This window comes from Emydura macquarii, unplaced genomic scaffold (genome assembly GCF_026122565.2).
Source record: "Emydura macquarii macquarii isolate MOO-44397 ecotype Brisbane River unplaced genomic scaffold, CSIRO-AGI_Emac_v2 contig_1644, whole genome shotgun sequence".
Classification (NCBI taxonomy): Eukaryota; Metazoa; Chordata; order Testudines; family Chelidae; genus Emydura; species Emydura macquarii.
Window position 1 is genome coordinate 14749605 of NW_027131781.1, and position 19305 is coordinate 14768909.

Below are 19305 nucleotides of genomic sequence, written 5' to 3' on the forward strand. Positions count from 1 at the left end.
GGTTATTTTCACCTCAGTAGCAGGGAAACTCTTGACTGTTTCAGGTACAATGACAATGAAGCAGATTGTCATAGGGCCAGCTTCAGGATGAACACCCCATGATATGAACATATCGACCACGGAGGCGTTGTCCAGGGGGATTTAAAGGTGGGATTTTTAAATAAGTTTAGTGTTGTCTAATCTTGCTCCCCTGACTTAAATAGGACTTGAGTGGGAGCAGGAATAGGGCAGTGCTAAGCACCGTTTGAAAAAAATCTCACCTTAAACTTAGAACTGCTTGGTTGGCTTTTCCACAGACATAAGATTTGCTGTTCATCTAATTTAATTTAATTATACACTAAACATTCCTGAAACTCAGTTCTTATACCACACCCAGCTCTGGTGTTTCAGCCCCACTCTTCAGATATACTCTAAAGTTAAAACTAGATAATTTTGAATACTGTTCTCCCTTTTTATGAGGTGGGTTGAGTCAGTCTTTCTAACTGACTGCTACCTATGCTGAGTAGAAGATCATGGAAATGTTCTTATGTGGATTCATGCTTTTTTTTAGTTTATGTAGTCTCAATTTAAAATAGGGATGCTTCTATGGTAAATTCTCGCATTAAAATCCATCATTACATAAATGAACATGTGTAAATGCATATCTCCATATTCCCATTTTACAGATGGAGAAACCGACATAGATATTATATCAATTATAAGTCAGCTCCTACTCAATGTGGAATTATCCCCCAAATGAAGACTCCTCAATTTCACTTACGAAGATAAAACCTTAATATCTAAGATGCCATGGATTGTATATTAGGAAAAAATACATTTGAGGTCTGATCTCCCTGGCACACTGTTGGGTTTCCCTTCATCTTACTGGTTCTCAGGCTGGCAAATAATTTTCCAAGATTCTCCAATCCCATGGCTCTCCTTGCATCCACTGCAGGCTCTGCTCCCTACTCACTTTGTCTCATTTCAGTTTGTGGCACAGTCAAGCCATTCCATCTCTGCAGCATCTTGCTTTTGCCTTCCATAAGTGAATGAAAAAGTGAGAAGAGCTTCCCTATCTGTTCTCCTCAGTGCTTATCCTGTGAGCTGCCTCTGCTCCAAGAAGGCTTGCTGCAAGAGAACCCAGCCACATGGATAACTTGCCAGAACTAGCGGAACTTCCACTCCTACCTAATGGCTGACTGATTCTGAGAGGAGCACAGAGACCACTTACCTTCTTGGTAAGGGAGCTCAAGTGGTTCCAAACTGGCTTCCCACTCAGTTTTCTTTGCAGTAGTTCTAGAGTGAATCCAGCAATCTCATCTGACAGTGCAGCATTGGGTTTACCCATTGATTTCTCCTGAGAAGATTTGAGACTTACAATTTATTTCTTCCATTGGGAAGAATCTACAAGTGTCTTTCATCCTTTGGCCCTTCATTTTGAATAGGGCCAAGTCCTCAGCTGTCTGTCATGACACTTTCCTCCTAGCTCATCTGAAGAGAGAGTGAGAGAGATCGTGTCCAGACTAGGAAAAACCGACTTGTTGAGCCTTCCTGCAGGCCTTATCAATAGAACTGGGACTAACTGCCAGATGTCTTTGTGGCTATGAAATTGAAGAATCCGAGGAAAAATTTGTCAGGGGAATGAGATAGAAAAATGGAGGAGGCCATACTATTCATTAATTCATATATGTAAGGCGTGTACCCATCCACATGCCAGACCTGCCCACGCAAAGCAATTTATGAGCTCTACAAACTTTACAACAGATTCTTCAAGTGCATGTCCACTGAATGGACGGGGCAGTTGGGCAGATGCACTGGATTCTAAGACAGACCAGTTCTTAAACTCAAATATCCTTATCAGTATATCAGACAGGAAAACACAAGGGTAGTCTAAAAAGACTCCTGGCCTTGAGGCTGCTTATCTTACTTCTGCAGCAATATTCATATCTCCCATTCTGATGTCATATGGTCTTCTGAATACAACTACAACTTCCCTACTTTTTTCCCCGGCAGTAAAATATTAATGATATGGACCAACACTAACATCTTGCTTCACAGTTACCAAGAAAGCTCTATAGATTAAGCCATGGAGTAGTGAACTATCACAGCAAATGTTTGGTTGCTCTCCCTTTTCAGGGGACTTTCCTTGTTGGGAACATCCCAGATTTCACCTTGGCCTCATGTCATATCAGGATTCTCAGGGTTTGTAGCAGCCTTCATACAACAGGGATTCTGTATTGTCCCATTGGCCCAAAGAAAGGGCTTGGAAGGCATTCTGGAATTCTGATTACCAGCCCCATATTCCAGAACAAGCAATCAGTAAGAGGTATCTCCTCCTATCCTCAAGGCTTGCCCATCTGGATGCACTGATAGATGACTCTGCCACTCCCATAAGAGTGTAAAGTGTGGTTTTTGGGTTTTTTTCCACCAGAGGGCAGACTTGCATACACTAGAAACCCTGATCATGGGAATTTTCCTGCGCATGGTGCTTGAGGAATGCTGTTCTGTCCTGGACCTTGTGGTCTCATCCTCATTTAACTACCAGTTTCACTGTAGGGATCACCAGAATCTAGTAACTACAGATCTAAACCATGAGGACCCATATATGGAATTCCCTGTCACAAGTAAATTCAGAACTATTCTCCAGTGGTGGCAGTCAGCCCTGTCTATCTTTTGAAGGGAGTTCCTGTACACACCTTTAGACTGCAAATTGCAAACACAAAGTTCAGTCTGTTCAGATTCAGGTTTTACAGGTAACACTTAATTTTTTTGCTTTAAAATTTTTTTGCTTAGCAAATAAAATAATTTTTAGTTGGAACTAGCCAGACTCTACGCAAACATGTTTTCAAGCTTGTGTAACAGTTTTGTGTGAGGCAAGAGAATGTTTAAAAAAAAAAAAAAGAAAGGAAGACACTAATACATTCGTGCCAGCAGTGTGAGGATTTATCTCAAAAACTGTTTGATCTTTATAGTATCACAGTGCAAAATATTAAACATGAAATGTAAAATCAAGAACAAGATAGGGTAAACAGTTTACCCATTTTACTCAGCCCAGCTTTCTAAAATACCTGCTTGTTTTGTGCATTACAAAGTTGAAGCTTTCTTAATTTAAGATGAACAGGTACATAATTTGGTAGCTGCTTCAGTAGCTACCATAAAAACAGATTGTAATTTCTGATCAAAGCAGTGTGGGAATTAGTGCCAGACTGAAGCATTAGTTCTTCATTGCACAGAACACTCCATCAGCTGAGCATTCAAAATGAAAATATACTGCACAATATAATCAACATAAACCAAATGTTATTTTGTACTAATCTTTATATTATAAACATACCTCATTCAGATAAATCATTTGATGTTTTAGAGTCTGTATTAGAGTTCCATACGGGTCATTTAATAAAGGTTAAAGTATGCGCTAGGTTTTTTTTGTAGAAATCTAAATTGGTTACCTTTAGATTTTTGGCAGTCTACACTTAGGGCAGTGTGCAGAATACAGACATTGCATACCCAACTAGCACAGGTATAAATAGCAGTGTAGACACTGAGGCTCTACTTAGGCAAGTAAAGATATGCCAGAACCCTAGCATATATACCCTACATGTCTCTCTCTATGTCAAAGCAGTGCCTCCTACATCTACACTGCTGTTTTTAGCAGTGTACTGCCCCGCTGCTGGAGCCTTTGCCTGCTGCCTCCCTGTGCTAGAGCCTTTCACTGCCACATGTGGCTACACAATGTGTGGATACAGCCTGCCTTTCCCTGTCGCATGTAGCTAGACATATTCTGTACACTGCAGGTAGTGTAAATGAATGAGAGCCTGGACAAATAGCATTTACTTAGACTCTCCTAGAAGTTAAAACAAACAAACAAACAAGCTAGCAAACAGACACATGGACTTTTATTTGCATTTGTGCAGATATCATGTAACATGTTCAGGCAAACGAAGTAAAATTGCCAAGTTACAAATCTCTCAGATGGCTCTGACTTGATCTGGTCCATGTGGTTTTGCCTTTATACACCCAAGTTTGTGTTTTATGCCATGCAAAACAGATTAAGGAAAAGGTAGAACGCTTCAGTGAACCTGGATCTCAAATAGTCAGCATGTTTTACGGTTTGTTTATTCAAATTGTTTGCAAGTATTAAACACTGAAGCAGGGGTCAATTGTTTTTTGTCAAGATCCAAATTTCTTGGTCAAGATACAGTCAAGGTCTGGACTCCAGTGGGAGGGGCTTCATCCTGGCAGGGCTCCATTTAGGGAAAGAAGGTGGGAGGGGACACCTGCACACCCCTTAGTTTTGTGTTAGGCCCCTGCACTTGCCTGGGCTCTTGCTGACATGAAACCAAGGGAGGCAAGTTCCTTCCTGCCTTCCCAAAATGGCACCGCTTCTGTGACCCTCTATGAGCAGGGGCGCACAATGCTTGATTACCACAGTTGGACTAAACTGCGGGCGGGACAGAGCTGCAGTTGCACCTTCTGGCTGCTTGAGCATGCTGTGGCCCCTGTGGAGCAGGCAGTCTGGCGCCTTTGCTCCCCGTATTTTGTGTGGCAAAAGGCAACATTGAGCAAATTATGGAGGCACCCTACTGGCTCCACAGGTATGATTATTTTGTGTTTTCCGTTTAGAGTGGTGCTAAAATCCCTTAAGTAGGGAACATGACACTGATCATTCTAAACTAGATAATTTCAATAAGGAGGACAAACTTGTAATTTCTAGGCTACTGTCAGACTCCTAGGAGGCTTGCTTCAACAAATAGAAGGAGATGATGACTATGTCCTTTCAGACTTTCTTGAACTCCTGTAGTTTAACAATGATAACAGTTAGGGACTTCAAATTTCACACATTTTATATTGCAGACACAGGGTACCTTAAGTCTTCCCAGGTGATGTAATGCTAAGATAACACTACTCCATCCCATGCTTTTTCCTCTCTGGAGTGGAAACTGATAGAACAATCTTTGCAGTTTACTTCCATTATACTTTCACTCTGGCTCCATGTCTTCTGCACCCTTCCCCATCACAGTGCTTTGTGCTTTCCACCCCAAGTCTCTTTTGGCCCTGTTGTTTATTGAGTTTTTCTTTTTACTTGGGTATTGTACAATCAATGAAGGCTCTGCTTTAAACAAAGGATGATGTGGTTAAAAACTGACATTATCTCTAGTCAGAGGGGAGGAAAAAAAGGACGGGGAGCGAAAGTGGGAATGAACAGCTCTGGGGGGGGAAAAAAAATTGCCGTGAAGTTAGGCTCCCAGACTATTCTTACAACACTCTGCAGCTCAATTTCATGGGTTGTTTGCAGAAGAGGGTCCTTACCATACACACCCTGACCTTTGGGTTTTCATCAAGATTATCAACCCCATGCCCCACCCCCAAGCTGACAGAAAATGTAGATTTTGAAATCTAATATTTGAAGCATTTCCCCTCCCACCTTGCTCCCACACCCTGCCCCGAGTACATGTTCTTAGTCCTAAAAACAGCAAAAACATTCAGGTTTTCGAACTGTTACACAGAGAACTGCTGTTCAGCATGGTTCTGCCCTGAAGATAGCAGCTGTCCCCTCCCCCTCAACCCAAAATGGAATTCTGTGCCAAGATGAAGACAAACACACTGTCAGTGTCTTTGGAAGTGACAGTGACTTAGATGCTGCAGTACACCCTATGTGGTATGCAACATGGCAGAGTTCCCGGCAGGCATCAGGCGCAGTTCCCTGGTATTTCTTCCTCCTGCATGTCCTGCGCTTATTTGTTAAGGGATAGTGATTGCAGTCTTTTGCCTGCCTCAGACACATCATCTTTTGCTTTTCTTTTCTCCTTTTTTGTTTTTTGGCTGCTTCTTCCCTCTGTTTCCGGATGATGGGTAGTCGAGCGAGATCTGCCTTTGCCTGTTCTGTTTTCCCTGCTGGGTGCATTTTCATGTATCTTTCTTTTGCTTTCTGCTTCTCTATTTCTTCTTGCTCTCTTCATGACAGCTCCTTGGGTCCATCCAGATCCAGCTGAGTTACTTTTTTGGCTATCTGAACAACTCGGTTGGGATTCTCCGTCTATCAACCCTTCCACTCCTTTGCACTTTTGCTGATAGTCTTCGTCATCTTCATCACTCTCATCGGAATCTAAAGATTTCTTCTCTTTTTTGGGATCTCCTATTGCCCCTTCTCCCCCTTCTTCTTGCTCCTCCTCTTCCTTGGCCTTTTGTTTTTCTGCTTGGAGCTGTGCATTGATGTTTTCAGGGCTTGTGTATTGACTTGCTTGGCCTTTGTGGCCTCCTTTTCTACCTCCTTTGGGTATAGCGGCAGTGAGACTCCCAATCTGTTGAGCTGGCCAATGGGTTCATTGGATTAGGGCTTCTCCTTGGCAAACTGTAAGAGAATCAGATGGTGAAGTTGCTTTCCTACTGGTGTACAAGCTCTGCTTCTTAAGCATGGCCTCAGAAAGATCTGCACATTGAGGGGACCCTTTACCTTGTAGATTTAGGATGTACAATAGGCCCTATGGAAATTAAAAGTAGAAAAGACGTTTTGGGTCATGAAGTGTTCTTTTCAACATCATATACTTCTAGCCTCATGTTTTTTAATGTTAACTGTTAAAACGGTTTGAATTTCTGGGAGCGGGTGTTGGAGGCTCTTGATTTCTCTGCATATTAATCAGGTAAAGATATCTGGTTATTGCATGACTCTTCTGAGCTTTGGAGTCAATCTAAATAATCCAGTACTGCACCCAGCTATTTTCAGTCCTAGCTCAGAGGGTCCCCGGCCTCATTTCATTGATATAGGCTTCTCTTGTTGGATAGGCCCAATTAGGCATACAAAAACTCTCCTTTGCAACCTGCGCTAATACAGGCAGCAAGCACTGCTATGCCTCCAAAGCTCTGGTTTATGTAATTAAGATGAATAGTCATGACTCCTATGCCAGTCAAAGATCCTTTACTTAGAGTGGAGCTGTTTAAAGTAACACAAGCTCAGTGCCACAGTTCAGCATATTCTTGCAAGGGTTGAGGCGGGTAGTTTAAAAGTGTTACTCTGGTACTGCAGCTATAGTGCAAGGAAGAGTTACAGGCCCATCGGGCTAAAGTTCAAACCTTTAGAGGTTTTAAGGTGTCTGAAACATAGGGGGGCTACTGACTTCTGTGTATAATGTAGCTACGTGAAGCTTTGAAACCCAAGAATAGGGGGATGAAACAGGGAAACCATGCTAAGCAGACAGTTGCTATGGTATGCTAATGCTTCCCCATTAGTAGGTTTTTTTTTTTTATAAATAAGGGTTGTCTTTGCTTCCACTGCTTCCCAGGCTTTTTGCTACTTAGGAATCCACTCTTCCTCAGAAAAGACTGGATTACATTGAGGAGGGAAGTATAAGTGGCTTTAAGACTAACTACCTTTCCAATACTACCCTGATTGTGGGAGCTGCTAGGAGCCTAAGTAGCCTCAGTGCTGCTCTAACACAAGTGCAAGCTAGATCAGCTGTAGTGCTTAAGCAGTACAAAGTGGAATGACAAGGGGCAGAGGATGTGGCTCAATATCTTGCAAGAAGGAAAATTTTGGCCAAGACCACTTTAAATAACTGGCAAGTGGAAAACTACATTGTCTCTCCCCTATTTCCCCTTCCCCTGCTTCACTCATCTGACCTTTCTTTTATACTACTGTTGCTTCAGACAAAAAATATTTTAAGCTGTCCCTTTAGCCCAACCGTTACTCAACAAGCAATATAAAATGTAGTGTGTGTAGCGATCATAGACTTACCTGTCATAACTCCTGAAATGCCAATAATTAAAACTAAATAGAAAATGCAGACAAGTAACTTAAAATGAGTACAGAGTATTAAGACACACAAATAAAATGGATCTAAAATGTGTCCCTTCGAACAACTACAACCAACATCTGTAGACATTGCCTAGAGTATTTCTGGAGACATTACAGGAGAGGAATTCCTGATGGATATTTTAGATTTACTTGATATTAGAAGGGGCTCAGAAATAGAGTTCACTTCTGATGCAAGCATAGAAAATAATTTAGATGAGCCGGACTTCCTAGGTGAAGGCTCCAGAGAGAAAGGAAAGATATAATACAGATTTTAAACTATGTGCTATAGGTAATTGAGAGTTTTACTTACATTCTACACATTTGGTGAAACATATATGAGGTCGTATAAAATTTTTACTTGGATATGAATGTGCCATGATGGTAATTTTACTTTATAATGGAATGAATGTCTTCATGGATGTTTCATTTATATATGTATCCTCACCTAGATTAATCTTTCTACCAAATTGGTGTATTTATTCACATTAAATGTTTGCTGTAATGAACCTTTATTTTGCTATTTTAGTATTTTGCAGCTCATTAATTTTCCTTAAACAGTAACTTTAAGATATTAACTCACTAAAATGAGGCTTTTCCTCTCTTGCACACACCTTAGTGCCATTACACATGCTGTTGCATGTTATGCTTTGTCATATTTCATCCTGTTAGTCCTAAAAGACTTAGTTTCTCCTGTTTCCTGCCTCTTGCTACCTTTGATTCTATTAGTTTTCAAAATGTCAGATTGCTGATCTACAAAGTGGATTTCTAGTTAACAAGCACTTGAAAACAGTTGTAGTTGGACCATTGATAATTTCAGAATTGTATTTATATACTAATACTCCCCCAAATTCAGATGCTTTTTCAGTGACAATATTATGAACTTTCAAGTAAAGTTGAGCCTTTAGGAGTAATAGTCAGGTTGGTCCATCTGTAGAGAGCTGTAAAGTGATACTTCACCATACCTCTGACAAATTCTGCCTGGTGAGCATGCAGCTGTGTGTATCATTGTCAGAAAAAGTAGCCAAGGTGCAGACAAACTTTTAGGACTGCTGCCATATCCCTTCATTAGCACTTTACTTGATAGCTCTGTTTCTGCTGGTACTCACTCAGTCGCAGCCTCCTTTCATTCTTTCTCTGCCCTGCAAATCCTATTTCTTTTCCCTGCTTTCCTATACCCTAGGCAGTGAAAGTTTGTCCTGCTATGACCTAGCAGATAGCTGGTGGGTAGAGTTTGGCTTAGACCCATTTAAAACAAGATTAATTTCCCTTGCTATCTGTTTAAGTTTCTGATACACCAAGGTATAGAGAAGAGTGCAGCAACTGAAGAAAATACCACTCATGTCTTTCTTGGGTAAGGCAACTTGTTCAGTTGTATGTTCTGTACTCGGATTCTCCCACACGCAGCCCAAGTCTCACTTTCAGGTGTGAGAGAAGATTAGAATAGCCTGGAAATATTACAGCTCCTCTTTCCCAGAGGGATGTAACTTTTACGTCAGGTAATTCCTTCTTCCTCCAGTTCCTTTAGATTTCAGAGTTATATTATTTTTCTTCATTGACAATGGTTGTCTTCACTTTAGCCTCCAATAGCTGGAAAGAGAAGCTGCAGCTCAGTAGCATAAATTTGACACACCGAAAGTTGTTTGATCCAGTATTGTTATCCTCAGTAAGATAGCATTGTGCGGCAGCGTTGCAGAAAGGAGAAGTGTTTTATTGAACTCTGGTAAATCATCAGTGCTTCTCACTTGACTTGAATCAGTTTTGAATACTGCTAACTGTAACAATTTTATGGACCTATTAAACCTTACACTAGCATCTTGCCAAACTTGGCAACATCAGAACCATTTTTCAATCTTAGTTTGAGATTTAAAAGGACACTGAGGCTATGTCTATACCACCACCGCCAGATCGATCTTTCTGGATCAGTTGAGCAGTCAGTGTAGACCCGCTCAATTGATCAGGAAGTTAACTGAGTAAAACCACCCCCTCAAGTAGTGTAGCGCTGTGTCGCCGGGAACTGTGTTCCCGTCGGCGCAGTCCAGTGAAGACGGCGTACAGAAGGGAAGCACAGCAGTGAATGGGAGTTACACAAGCTACTCTGCGTAACTCCTGTCAACTGCCACTGAATCTCCAGGTAAGTGTAGATCAGAGCTAAAACATGTACGTACTTAAGGCTTGGGTCTATCTTTATGTTACTAGTCCTTACAGTAGTTTGTATGTTGTTAATTGTATATAAAGCATTCAGCACTGTCAACTGACTTCTCGCCTGGATGAGTAAGGTTGGATAATTCAATTTAGAAAGAGGGAGCTCCAGCGCAGTTGTAGCGTGATGCAGAAATATTGCTAAAGCAGAGTTCCACACATGACTAGATTGTAGATTGTGAAAGGAAAAATTGGTTGCAACAAGGTTACAAGTCCCAGGGCTTGAATTTACAAAATAGGCTTCAAATTTCTCTTTTGGCTTAAACAAATCTCTTGCAATTTTTTCCACTCTTTTTTCAGTGTTTTATGTTTTCTTATATTAGTTTTAGTGTCAGAGAGTGCAGAGTCTACATCTGAAGAACAAGACAAGTCACTTGACAAACCAAAACAGAAAAAAAATCGCTGTTTCATGTGCCGGAAGAAGGTGGGACTTACTGGTAAGAAATATTTCATTTTCTTTCTTAATCTAAGACTCAGTTATGCAATTAATATCAAAGGACCAAATTCTGCCTTCAGATGCATGTGTGGATTAATCTATTGACTTTGATGTATTTGAACTAAAACTTGGTCCTGAAGTATTTTCAACCAGTAGCTCTTATTTAAAAAAGACTTTTCGTATGTCCTTGTGTTTTTTAACTCTTTCATTTGTTAAGCAAAACTATCTTCATTACAAATGCTTCTCTTCAGGAGCGTTTATATAATGGCCTGTGGAGTTGAGGTAAATGTAATTAGTCTGCTCATTAATCAGCCTTCATAATGAAGTGGTATGATTCAATTTAGGTATTTGAAAATTACTTGAGTCGTTCTATTGGGTGATGACTGAAAAAATGTCTGCCGCAAGATTTGAGGGAGTGTATTTTTGTAGTGCTGTATAGTGATGTACATTTGAAGTGAAGGCTCTTTTATAGTAATCACTAAAACAAAGATTTATAACTTTAATGCTTTATATGACAGAAATTTTGACAGCAGTAACTGGCTTTGATCAACTGACGCTGATGACCAAAATTAGTTGATACTAAATGTGAATGTATTATTTAGGATTTTAAAAAGCCAAACATGTAGAATTAAGTGATCTTTAGTGTCTGTCTTAATAGGTCAATCTTTCTGTTTACAGGGTTTGAATGCCGGTGTGGAAACGTTTACTGTGGTGTGCACCGTTATTCAGATGTACACAGTTGCTCTTACAATTACAAAGCTGATGCTGCTGAGAAAATCAGGAAAGAAAATCCCGTAGTTGTTGGGGAAAAGATTCAGAAGATCTGAACTACTACTTCTGCTGGAATATAAAATCCCCTGACCATCTGCAGATTAATTTGACTTGAGCTTTGTCCTTAATCATCAGGAATGTAGAGCAGTATATCTTGCCTAGACCTTTTAATCATGCATGTCATCAGAAGAATAGATTTTTGTTTGTTTTTTTGAAAAATGACTCTGAACATTTATTTTCATTGCAGTTTTCTGTGGCTGAAGACTTAAGTAAACTTTACAAGTATTATCCTTTAAGATCATTTTAATTTTAGTTGAGTGCAGAGGGCTTTTCTAACAAACATGGAGAAAACGTGGGAGGGCTGTGCTTTTCCATTACAAAACATGCATGCATTAACTTTGGGTTTATTTTCTTGTTGTATATAGCTTTTCTCTGCAGCACGATTTCTTTTTTGGTAATGCCTCCTATGGCACAACTAGTAATCAGTAACTGAATGTATTTTAATCATCATGGCTGCTTCTGGTTTTCATTAACAAGAAAGGTTATACATGTTAGCGTATTAGCTTGTTTGCACCCACTACCTATTTATGTCTGAATCATTTGTAATGAGAGAGTGTGTGCTGAGATTACAAGTTTGTGTGGTTTTTTTTTTTTTTTTTTTAAATTTGTTTTTGTGTGTGTGTGGGGGCGGGGTAGGCTAGTATGCACTTCATTGCTGACTGCAGATTTCACTGGGATTACATTCATCGGTCTGTATGTACACAAATATGAAGAATGATCTGAAGTAACTGTGCTGTATTTATGTTTATTCACGTCTTAACTTTGATTAAATAAAATTTTAAGAAATTGAGGCATTTTGTGTTGATCACTGATATCGATCACACCGATTGCTTTTCAGCCCTTTCATTTAATTTGGACGTCTTGCCTTTGTTTTTTCCAGGCACAATGCACTCTGATCCCCTTAACAGCTATGCAGATCCAAATAGCAGTGAAATCAACTTTTCTCTGAATTTATTTTGTCTACTGTTGCAAGTAACACCTAGTATTGGAAGACTGGAGGGGATAAAGCCATTATCATGATTCTTAACTTGTGCACTTTGTGTATAGTTGGTGATTTTTTTCCTCCCCGTTTGCGTCTTTTGTACAGCAACAAGAGATAAAAATGCACTTTAAAATAGGCTGATGTGATCATAAAATCATAAATGATGGGGAACTCTGGGGCAAGCGAGACGCATGAAACTGCTGTTCCTCTAGCTTCTTGAAATTGATTAGATCAGAGCTTCCAACATTGCAGTTGGGCTTGGAGAACCAGGCAGTCACAGAATGATGGCTTCTCCTGATTTCAGTCTGCTAAATTGCATTCAAAGTAGCAAAACACATACTGAGATAATAATGTCATTTTTCCATATAAGCAGCTGCTGTAGTTGCTGTTCACTTGTGATGATTTAACATATGGTAGGGGATTTGTTCTGATTGGGAGAGCTGGTCCTTGGTAGGGTTGCCACCTGTCCAGTTTTTACCTGGATAGTCTGGGTTTCGGCTTGTGTGTCTGGGTGCCATTTGACAAGCCCTGATGTCTGTTTTTTGGGATCTGTGACAACCCTAAGTGGAAGGCAGGAGACAGTGCAGCAGCAGTTTCTGGGGCCTCTGGGGCCAGGCAGCTCCTGCAGCTTGCAGGGGCACATGCTGTGTGGGGGCAGGACCTTGGGGGGGGGGGGGGGGGAAAGGGTGGGGCCTAGGAGGAAGAGGCAGAACAGGAGGAGCCTCAGGGGTCCAGTTACCAGCCATTAGAAAGGTTGGCCACCTTATCCTTGAGACAACTTCTCCTTTAGGTGTGGTCTACACTATATAAAGATTGGGAAATCCTTACACTGTGTTTCAAATGTAGAGTCCATTTAATGGACCCGGTGGTCTGTGAATCAACTTCAGTTTTGCAGCTGTTCTGTGAATTGTAGCTGCCTTTCTTGTTAAGTCCTGGAAAATCACTCTGCCCACAGATGTTCACACTTATCTAATCACCAATGTCAGTTTAAAGGCTATGTGCTATAGCTATATAGTGTATGTGACTTTTGCAGCTATACATGTAAGCTTACTCTGCATTGGATTCTTTACAAAACTTACACATACACTGAAGTAGGACTCAAATTCCTCTAAGGAACTGATCCTATGTTCAAATTTCTTTTGGTGACTCTTATTTGAAAGCTGTTTAATCAGAAGTATTTGTGGAACAAATGAGATTTTGTGTGCAGTTGCTCAGCCTTTCAGGTGTTTTACTTTATTGAAAATGTTAATTTTCTTTAACCAATGCTGAATGCATCCTTTAAGATTCTGAACACTGCAGAAAAAGTGGTGGCTGACAATAGCAGATAAGCACCATATTTAGTGTATTAACATTACACTGCAAAAAGGGTCTTGCTACCTTAGGTAGCATGGAAGGTAATCTACAACTTCAAATGATGGAGAAAACCATTTTATTACCTGCAGGAACATTTTGTAGAGGTTAACTTTGAAAATCAGATGTGACCTTTGAACTATTCACTCCTTGGCTATGGAGCAGTGGGAGGGAGGGCATGAATCAAGGTCTTTAAAATTAAGAGATTTCAATGGTCCCCCAGTCTTTTATGGGTCAAAGATCCTCATTTATGATGTATGTGCACAGTGTACCCACATGCCATCATGCAATGGCGTGGCGTGGTAGCCACGTTTCCCTTGATTCTTGTATTTTTCCTTGTCTTTTATGTTTTTGCAGGTTTTGCTGACCATTTTTACCCTCCCCTGCTATCCTTTCACCAAGTTCCCATCTCTTTTTCTGCATTTTCCTTCTCAAGATTTTGACCCCTTTCCCTCATCATCTTCCTCCCTCTGTCAGGTCCCTCCCCTCATTCCTCCTTCTATTCCTTTCCCCCCACCCCCCTCCCAGCTTCTTCCTCATCTCCTACCCCTACTACATATTTAAGTGACCCATTGTGTGTTTGTGCTGTTGGGGGACTGACCAGGGAACAAGCACAACATGCATAAAGAGAAGCTGGTTGGCTTAAAAGGAACTGCTGCCATTCTGCTCTGTGAAGGAGGGGGAGCAGGTGTGAGGTTGACATCCATGAGGGAGGAGGAGGGAAACAGGTGCATGGAAAGCAGCAGCCTTTGGAGCTCAGATGTTTCCCTTTGCCCACCTGGTTTTGCGCTCACGCCATGCAGTAGGAACCATCGTGCCCCGGCCTCACATATTGGGAACCTCCACCCTGCAGAAGGAGGAAACTAGAACTTACAATGCTGCTATTCCAAAATCAGATGGGGATATTGACAAAGGTATAGAGTCAATCTTATCCAATTCCTAGTCCGTGCAAATCTGTCTTGAACCAATGAAATAAGTCTGCAGCCTGGCTGTTGAGAGTATGTGGTCCTCTTTCATGCTTACGAAAGAATTCCTCTAGGAGTTAAGGTGCATTCAAGGAGGAGACTATTCAATGTATATGTTGGAACAGACTTTGGAAGGCATCCTTCACAATTTACTATTAATGCACTTAAATAGAAATAGCACATCACACTGGAGCTTGCTTTGGCTCTTGTGGCACTTAACAGCAGTATGACCATTGATGCCTCACATCCTAGTACATGGTCTGCCTGATGCTAGTAGATGAGCTTTTAATTCCCTTTATACCAGTGCATCTGTTGCATCATTAAATGTCATGCTTTAAGAAATCCAAACTCAGCAGGGGTATTAAGTGTTTCAGTGAAACACATTCTCAAAGCGTAATGCTTTACCTATGACTTTTTGTGTGCGTATAGATAAAATCAAATCAGCTGTGGAAATACTTAGCAATAAATGCTGGTTCCCATAATCAATGAAGCCGATTTAAACTAGCTGAGGGTCTGGTTTTAGGATTGCCACATTAAAGAGCAGAGTAAAATAAATCTACGCAAATATTTGTTCATTTAACTAGTCACCTCATCTCCCACCAAACCCAATTTGGGATAATGAGCTTTGTGGTTTGATAGCCATGGGTCTAAAAATCTTTATTGAAAAGGAACCTCATCCTGGCCCCATTCTTTTCCTCCTTTTAAGAAGTCCTAGTTTTATATTCAGCCTTGTGTCCACATGTACAATAGTGGTGTGGGGTTTTTAATATTTCTGCCTAGGTTTTTCCAAGAAGGGCCTACAAAGCACAGAGGATTGGGAAGGATATGGGATAGGGTGAGGTTGGGCTTTCTGTCCTCTCCCACTCTTTGCAGATATTCACGCTTCAGCAGTTGGCGCTTTATAGATGAAATCAGCCAAATGCGGTTCTTGCGGAACTTCTCAACTGCACAAAGTCTAAATAAAAACTGTGAAGCTGGCCCCATGGTATCAGAGCTGACTGATCAGCTGCTCTTCTTTGCCTAGCTTTTTGCAAGGTCATTTTAGACTATCCCTTGTCTATTCAAGTGTCTTCAACAGATGGGAAATAAATGGCTCCGAGCCCTGCAGGCACACATGGATAGCTTCTCCCAGTAATCAAGGATTTAGGCAGGGGGGAGGTGGGGAACAGTGCTCCCCCTCAATGATCATGCAATATACTCACTCCTCTGACAGGGGCTCTAGCCAGAAAGGGTTAATGGTGCAGGGCTGCTGAGTCATGCGGAACAGAACTCGGCTATTAATTAACTGTGTAGGTTAGGCAGGAGCAGGCAGGAAGGGGGTGGGCTGGAGAGCAGCATCTGGTTGGTTTGAGGCGGAAGGAGAGGGTGGGCCTGACAGATCCATTGTCTAATGCAAACGTGTGGAGGCTCCAGTCCCTTGGCGTGGCTGTAACTGAGCTGGCAGCGTGTTTGCACGGCGGCGCGCTCTGAGCTCAGAATGTCTTTCATCCACGTAGAAGAGAATTCGGATTTCCCTCTTCAGAACCTTCCCTATGGGGTTTTCTCTACCAAGGAGAAGGTGCGTTATCTGCTGCTTTGTCCCTGTCTTGCAAGGATTGCTGCTGCGGTGGGTGGGTCTTTGCTCTGAAGTGCAGAGACAGTGAATGAGGAGAAAAGTTGTTGGGTTGTTTTGGTTTTTTTTCAAATGCTGTGTGATGAGTCCCAGATGCCAGGGCCAGGACAGGCTGGGAGACCTTGTAGTGCTGACTGCACTGTGCAGTTGCAACATCTGCACTGTCTTTTCTTAATGTGATGACCTGAGGGCTAGTTCTTTAAAAGCCCATTAAAGAACGTTAATATTTTCTATAAGCACTTTATATGCGTGTAATATGGTCTTAATATACTCTCTGCTTTTTGAATATAAAAGTGTATTTCATCATGCCCCTCTGTGTACTATAAAGTTTTCACTTTTCTTTACCAACATCATTTTCTCATTTATGGCTGAGTTTAATCCTTCCTGCTTCCCCCTTTCACTCCAAAAGCCCCACTTTAACTTTTACCTTGTATACGACTAGCTGTATTGTGGAATGTTCATTGTGAGCGATATCAATTGATGTATCTGAAAGCTAAATTTGTTAATAAAAGAAATAATCTTCTCTGTGTAAAATATAATTAGGCTGGGCAGAATGTGGTTTTTTTTAAAAATAATTTTGATGGATAATACTGGATTTTTAAGCATTGTTTTGGATTTTTATTGATTTTAAATTTTCACAGTTGTGGGAAATTGTGGGGGAGGGTCAGACAATAATTTAATAACAGTAGATGTTGAGATACAAAGTTTTATAACCATTAAAACATCAATCGTCAACCTCAGATGTCAATATACACAGTAAATGTCCTTAAATCAAACTAAATTCTCAAGCAGCATTTTTCTTCCTTTGCGTGTCTGTACATTTCAACTATTATTGATGGATATAGGTGTTTGTTGCTTTGTGCATATACAATGAAATGATGTTTACCAACATTTATGGATTAAAAATCTAATCTTTCCAAGATATAAATATAATCTCAAATGAGGTTTGTTTTAAACATGATAGGGCCACAATTCTAATCCTACAAATTAATGGCCTACCCTTCATTTTTCCCCTAATTTGGATTAGGAGTCAGGAGATCTGGGGTCTGTTCCTAACCCTGCAACTGGCTGTCTGGGCGACATTTCTATCTCTTCTGTATATTTAATATTCTATTCAGCCATGTGTGTAGGAGCCACACAGTAGGCCAGGATCTGGTCTTATATTTTCTGAGGCAAGGTGGGTGAGGTAATATATTTTATTGGGCCAGCTGCTGTAGGTGAGAGAGATGAGCTTGTGAGCTTACACAGAGTTCAAGTCTGAAGAAGTTCAAGAAGTGGACCTGAAGAAGAGTTCTATGTAACTCAAAAGGTTGTGCCTCTCACCAACAGAAATTGGTCCAATAAAAGAGATTACCTCACCCACCTTGTCTCTTTCATATCCGGGGACCAACACAGCTACAACACCACTTATATTTTCTGGTCATACAAGAAAAACACAACTAGGGTTTTCAAAGAAGTCTAAGGGGGTGAGTCACCCAGTTACAATTTCAATGGGAATTCAGTCCCTGATGCCTTGAAAATCACACCACCTAGCTCCAATTTACTGTTCAACACTGCTGTTTGCAGCAGATTGCATTCACATGTGCATTTAGCAGTGAAATACAGGAGCTTCTGAAACACATCCCATCATAAAAGAGAAAGCAGGGAAGCAGGTACCTCTGGAAATAGAGATGCTGGAGGAGTATCAATGGTTAATCCATTGCAGAGTCATCATAATGGTTTTCAGTCTCTAGCATTGTTTTTGCCTATCAGTAGTTTAAAAATTAATTCCAGCATTAGAGCCTCGGCTCTATTTATCTGGTGTTTTCCAAAGATAAAAGCTGGTTGATGAAACTAAGGGCATGTCTACACTGCAATGAAACACAGATGACTCTTGTCAGCTGATTTGGTCTCAGTCTGCAGGGCTTTAAAATTGCGGTGTAGAAGTCTGAGTTTGGCCCAGATCCCGGGCTCTGGGACCCCTTGAGTGGGAAGGGTCCCAGATCCTATGCTCCCACATGACCCCAAGTATCTACATTGCAATTTTATAGCCCCGCAGTCTGAGCCAGCTCACATGGGCTAGCCATGGGAGTTTTGCTGCAGTGTAGACATACGTAAACACACACACACACCTGGGAACAGAGTGAGGGTCTGTGTTTTACTCCCTAGTGTATTTTTTCTTTCCCTAGTAACTATTCTTTATTGTGCAAATGTCTCCATATTTTTTAAAGTTGATTTAAGATGATTTTGTAAGTTTTGGAAATGAATGTCCTAAACTGATGTTATTCAGGGTTACAGGTTATAAATTAACTTGTCCAGCCCTGAGATTTTTCGGACAAGAATGCTTGCTGAATAAACATCTAGAATTATATTTGTGCAAATCAGTTTGGGGTCTTGTTCAAAGACGAAAGGCTAAAGCAGTTGTATTTTTATCTGTACTGGTTTTATTCTATTTTCATGTGGACAAAATGGAATATTTGTACTTTTGTTTGGCATGAAACTGGTAAGTGTGGCTATATTTCATTTTAAATTCGCTACCAGCTGGAACTTGTGTTTGTAATGCCAAACCGTCGTCATGATTTTAGCACAGCTGTGGTAGTGGGGATGTAGTCTGCTGCTGCTGCTGCACACCAGCAGTGTAAGTTCAGAACAGAGTTTGTGTAGGTCCCATAAAAACTGTTGCAAATGAGCAAGGGTTTGTTTGTTTGTTATCTTTTGTTTGTTTAATTTCCGTTTCTGAGTGATGGAGAGGTAAATGTACATGTGGAGGGAACCCTCCGCACATGCCTTTCCTTCATCCCATGTGGAAGGATGGGTCAGTGATGAGAGCACTAGCAAGGGACTTGGGTAACTCAGATTCAATCCCATGCTCTGCCACAAACTTCCTGTGTGACCCTGGGCAATTGCTTCTCTGTGCCTCGGTTCCCCATCAGTGAAATGGGGATAATAGCACTTCCCTGCCTCAAGGGAGTGTGGGGATAAATCCATCGAAGCTTGTGAGGCACTCAGATGCTATGGTGATGGGAGGGTCATTCTGAGTACTGCAGAGAGGGAGCGGGGAGAAGGGTATGTCCTCCTCTTCCCCAACCCTGGAAGGTTGAGGTGGAAGGATGGTCATTCCACTCCCCACCCCCCGCAAAATCTGTGAGGAACTTGCCAAAAAACTAGTGCAGCTTCATG

The 19305-nt window shown here is 41.1% G+C and overlaps 2 protein-coding genes and 1 pseudogene across 8 annotated transcripts in view; 2 read left to right on the forward strand and 1 right to left on the reverse strand.

The window, feature by feature from the left end:
• The window catches only part of ZFAND6 (zinc finger AN1-type containing 6), a 46878-nt gene extending 34849 nt beyond the window's left edge, over positions 1 to 12029 (forward strand). For all 3 annotated transcript variants that reach the window (XM_067555698.1, XM_067555699.1, XM_067555700.1), the window contains 2 exons: positions 10294 to 10407; positions 11085 to 12029. In XM_067555698.1, coding sequence (XP_067411799.1) covers positions 10294 to 10407; positions 11085 to 11233 — 263 coding nt within the window. In that variant the 3' untranslated portion in view covers positions 11234 to 12029. The remainder of the gene's footprint in view (positions 1 to 10293; positions 10408 to 11084) is intronic.
• On the reverse strand, positions 5602 to 7718 carry LOC137158264 (28 kDa heat- and acid-stable phosphoprotein pseudogene; annotated as a pseudogene).
• A 3838-nt stretch (positions 12030 to 15867) lies between the features above and the next one.
• The window catches only part of FAH (fumarylacetoacetate hydrolase), a 30413-nt gene continuing 26975 nt past the window's right edge, over positions 15868 to 19305 (forward strand). Inside the window, exon 1 of one of the 5 annotated variants that reach the window (XR_010921295.1) lies at positions 15868 to 16092. Coding sequence is in view for 4 of the 5 variants with exons in the window: in XM_067555705.1 (XP_067411806.1) it covers positions 16012 to 16092 (81 nt within the window). In the remaining variant the exon portion in view is untranslated. Of the gene's footprint in view, positions 16093 to 16178; positions 18629 to 19305 lie in introns of those variants that run through there. The other 4 variants (XM_067555705.1, XM_067555701.1, XM_067555702.1 and 1 more) reach the window with 4 other exon arrangements.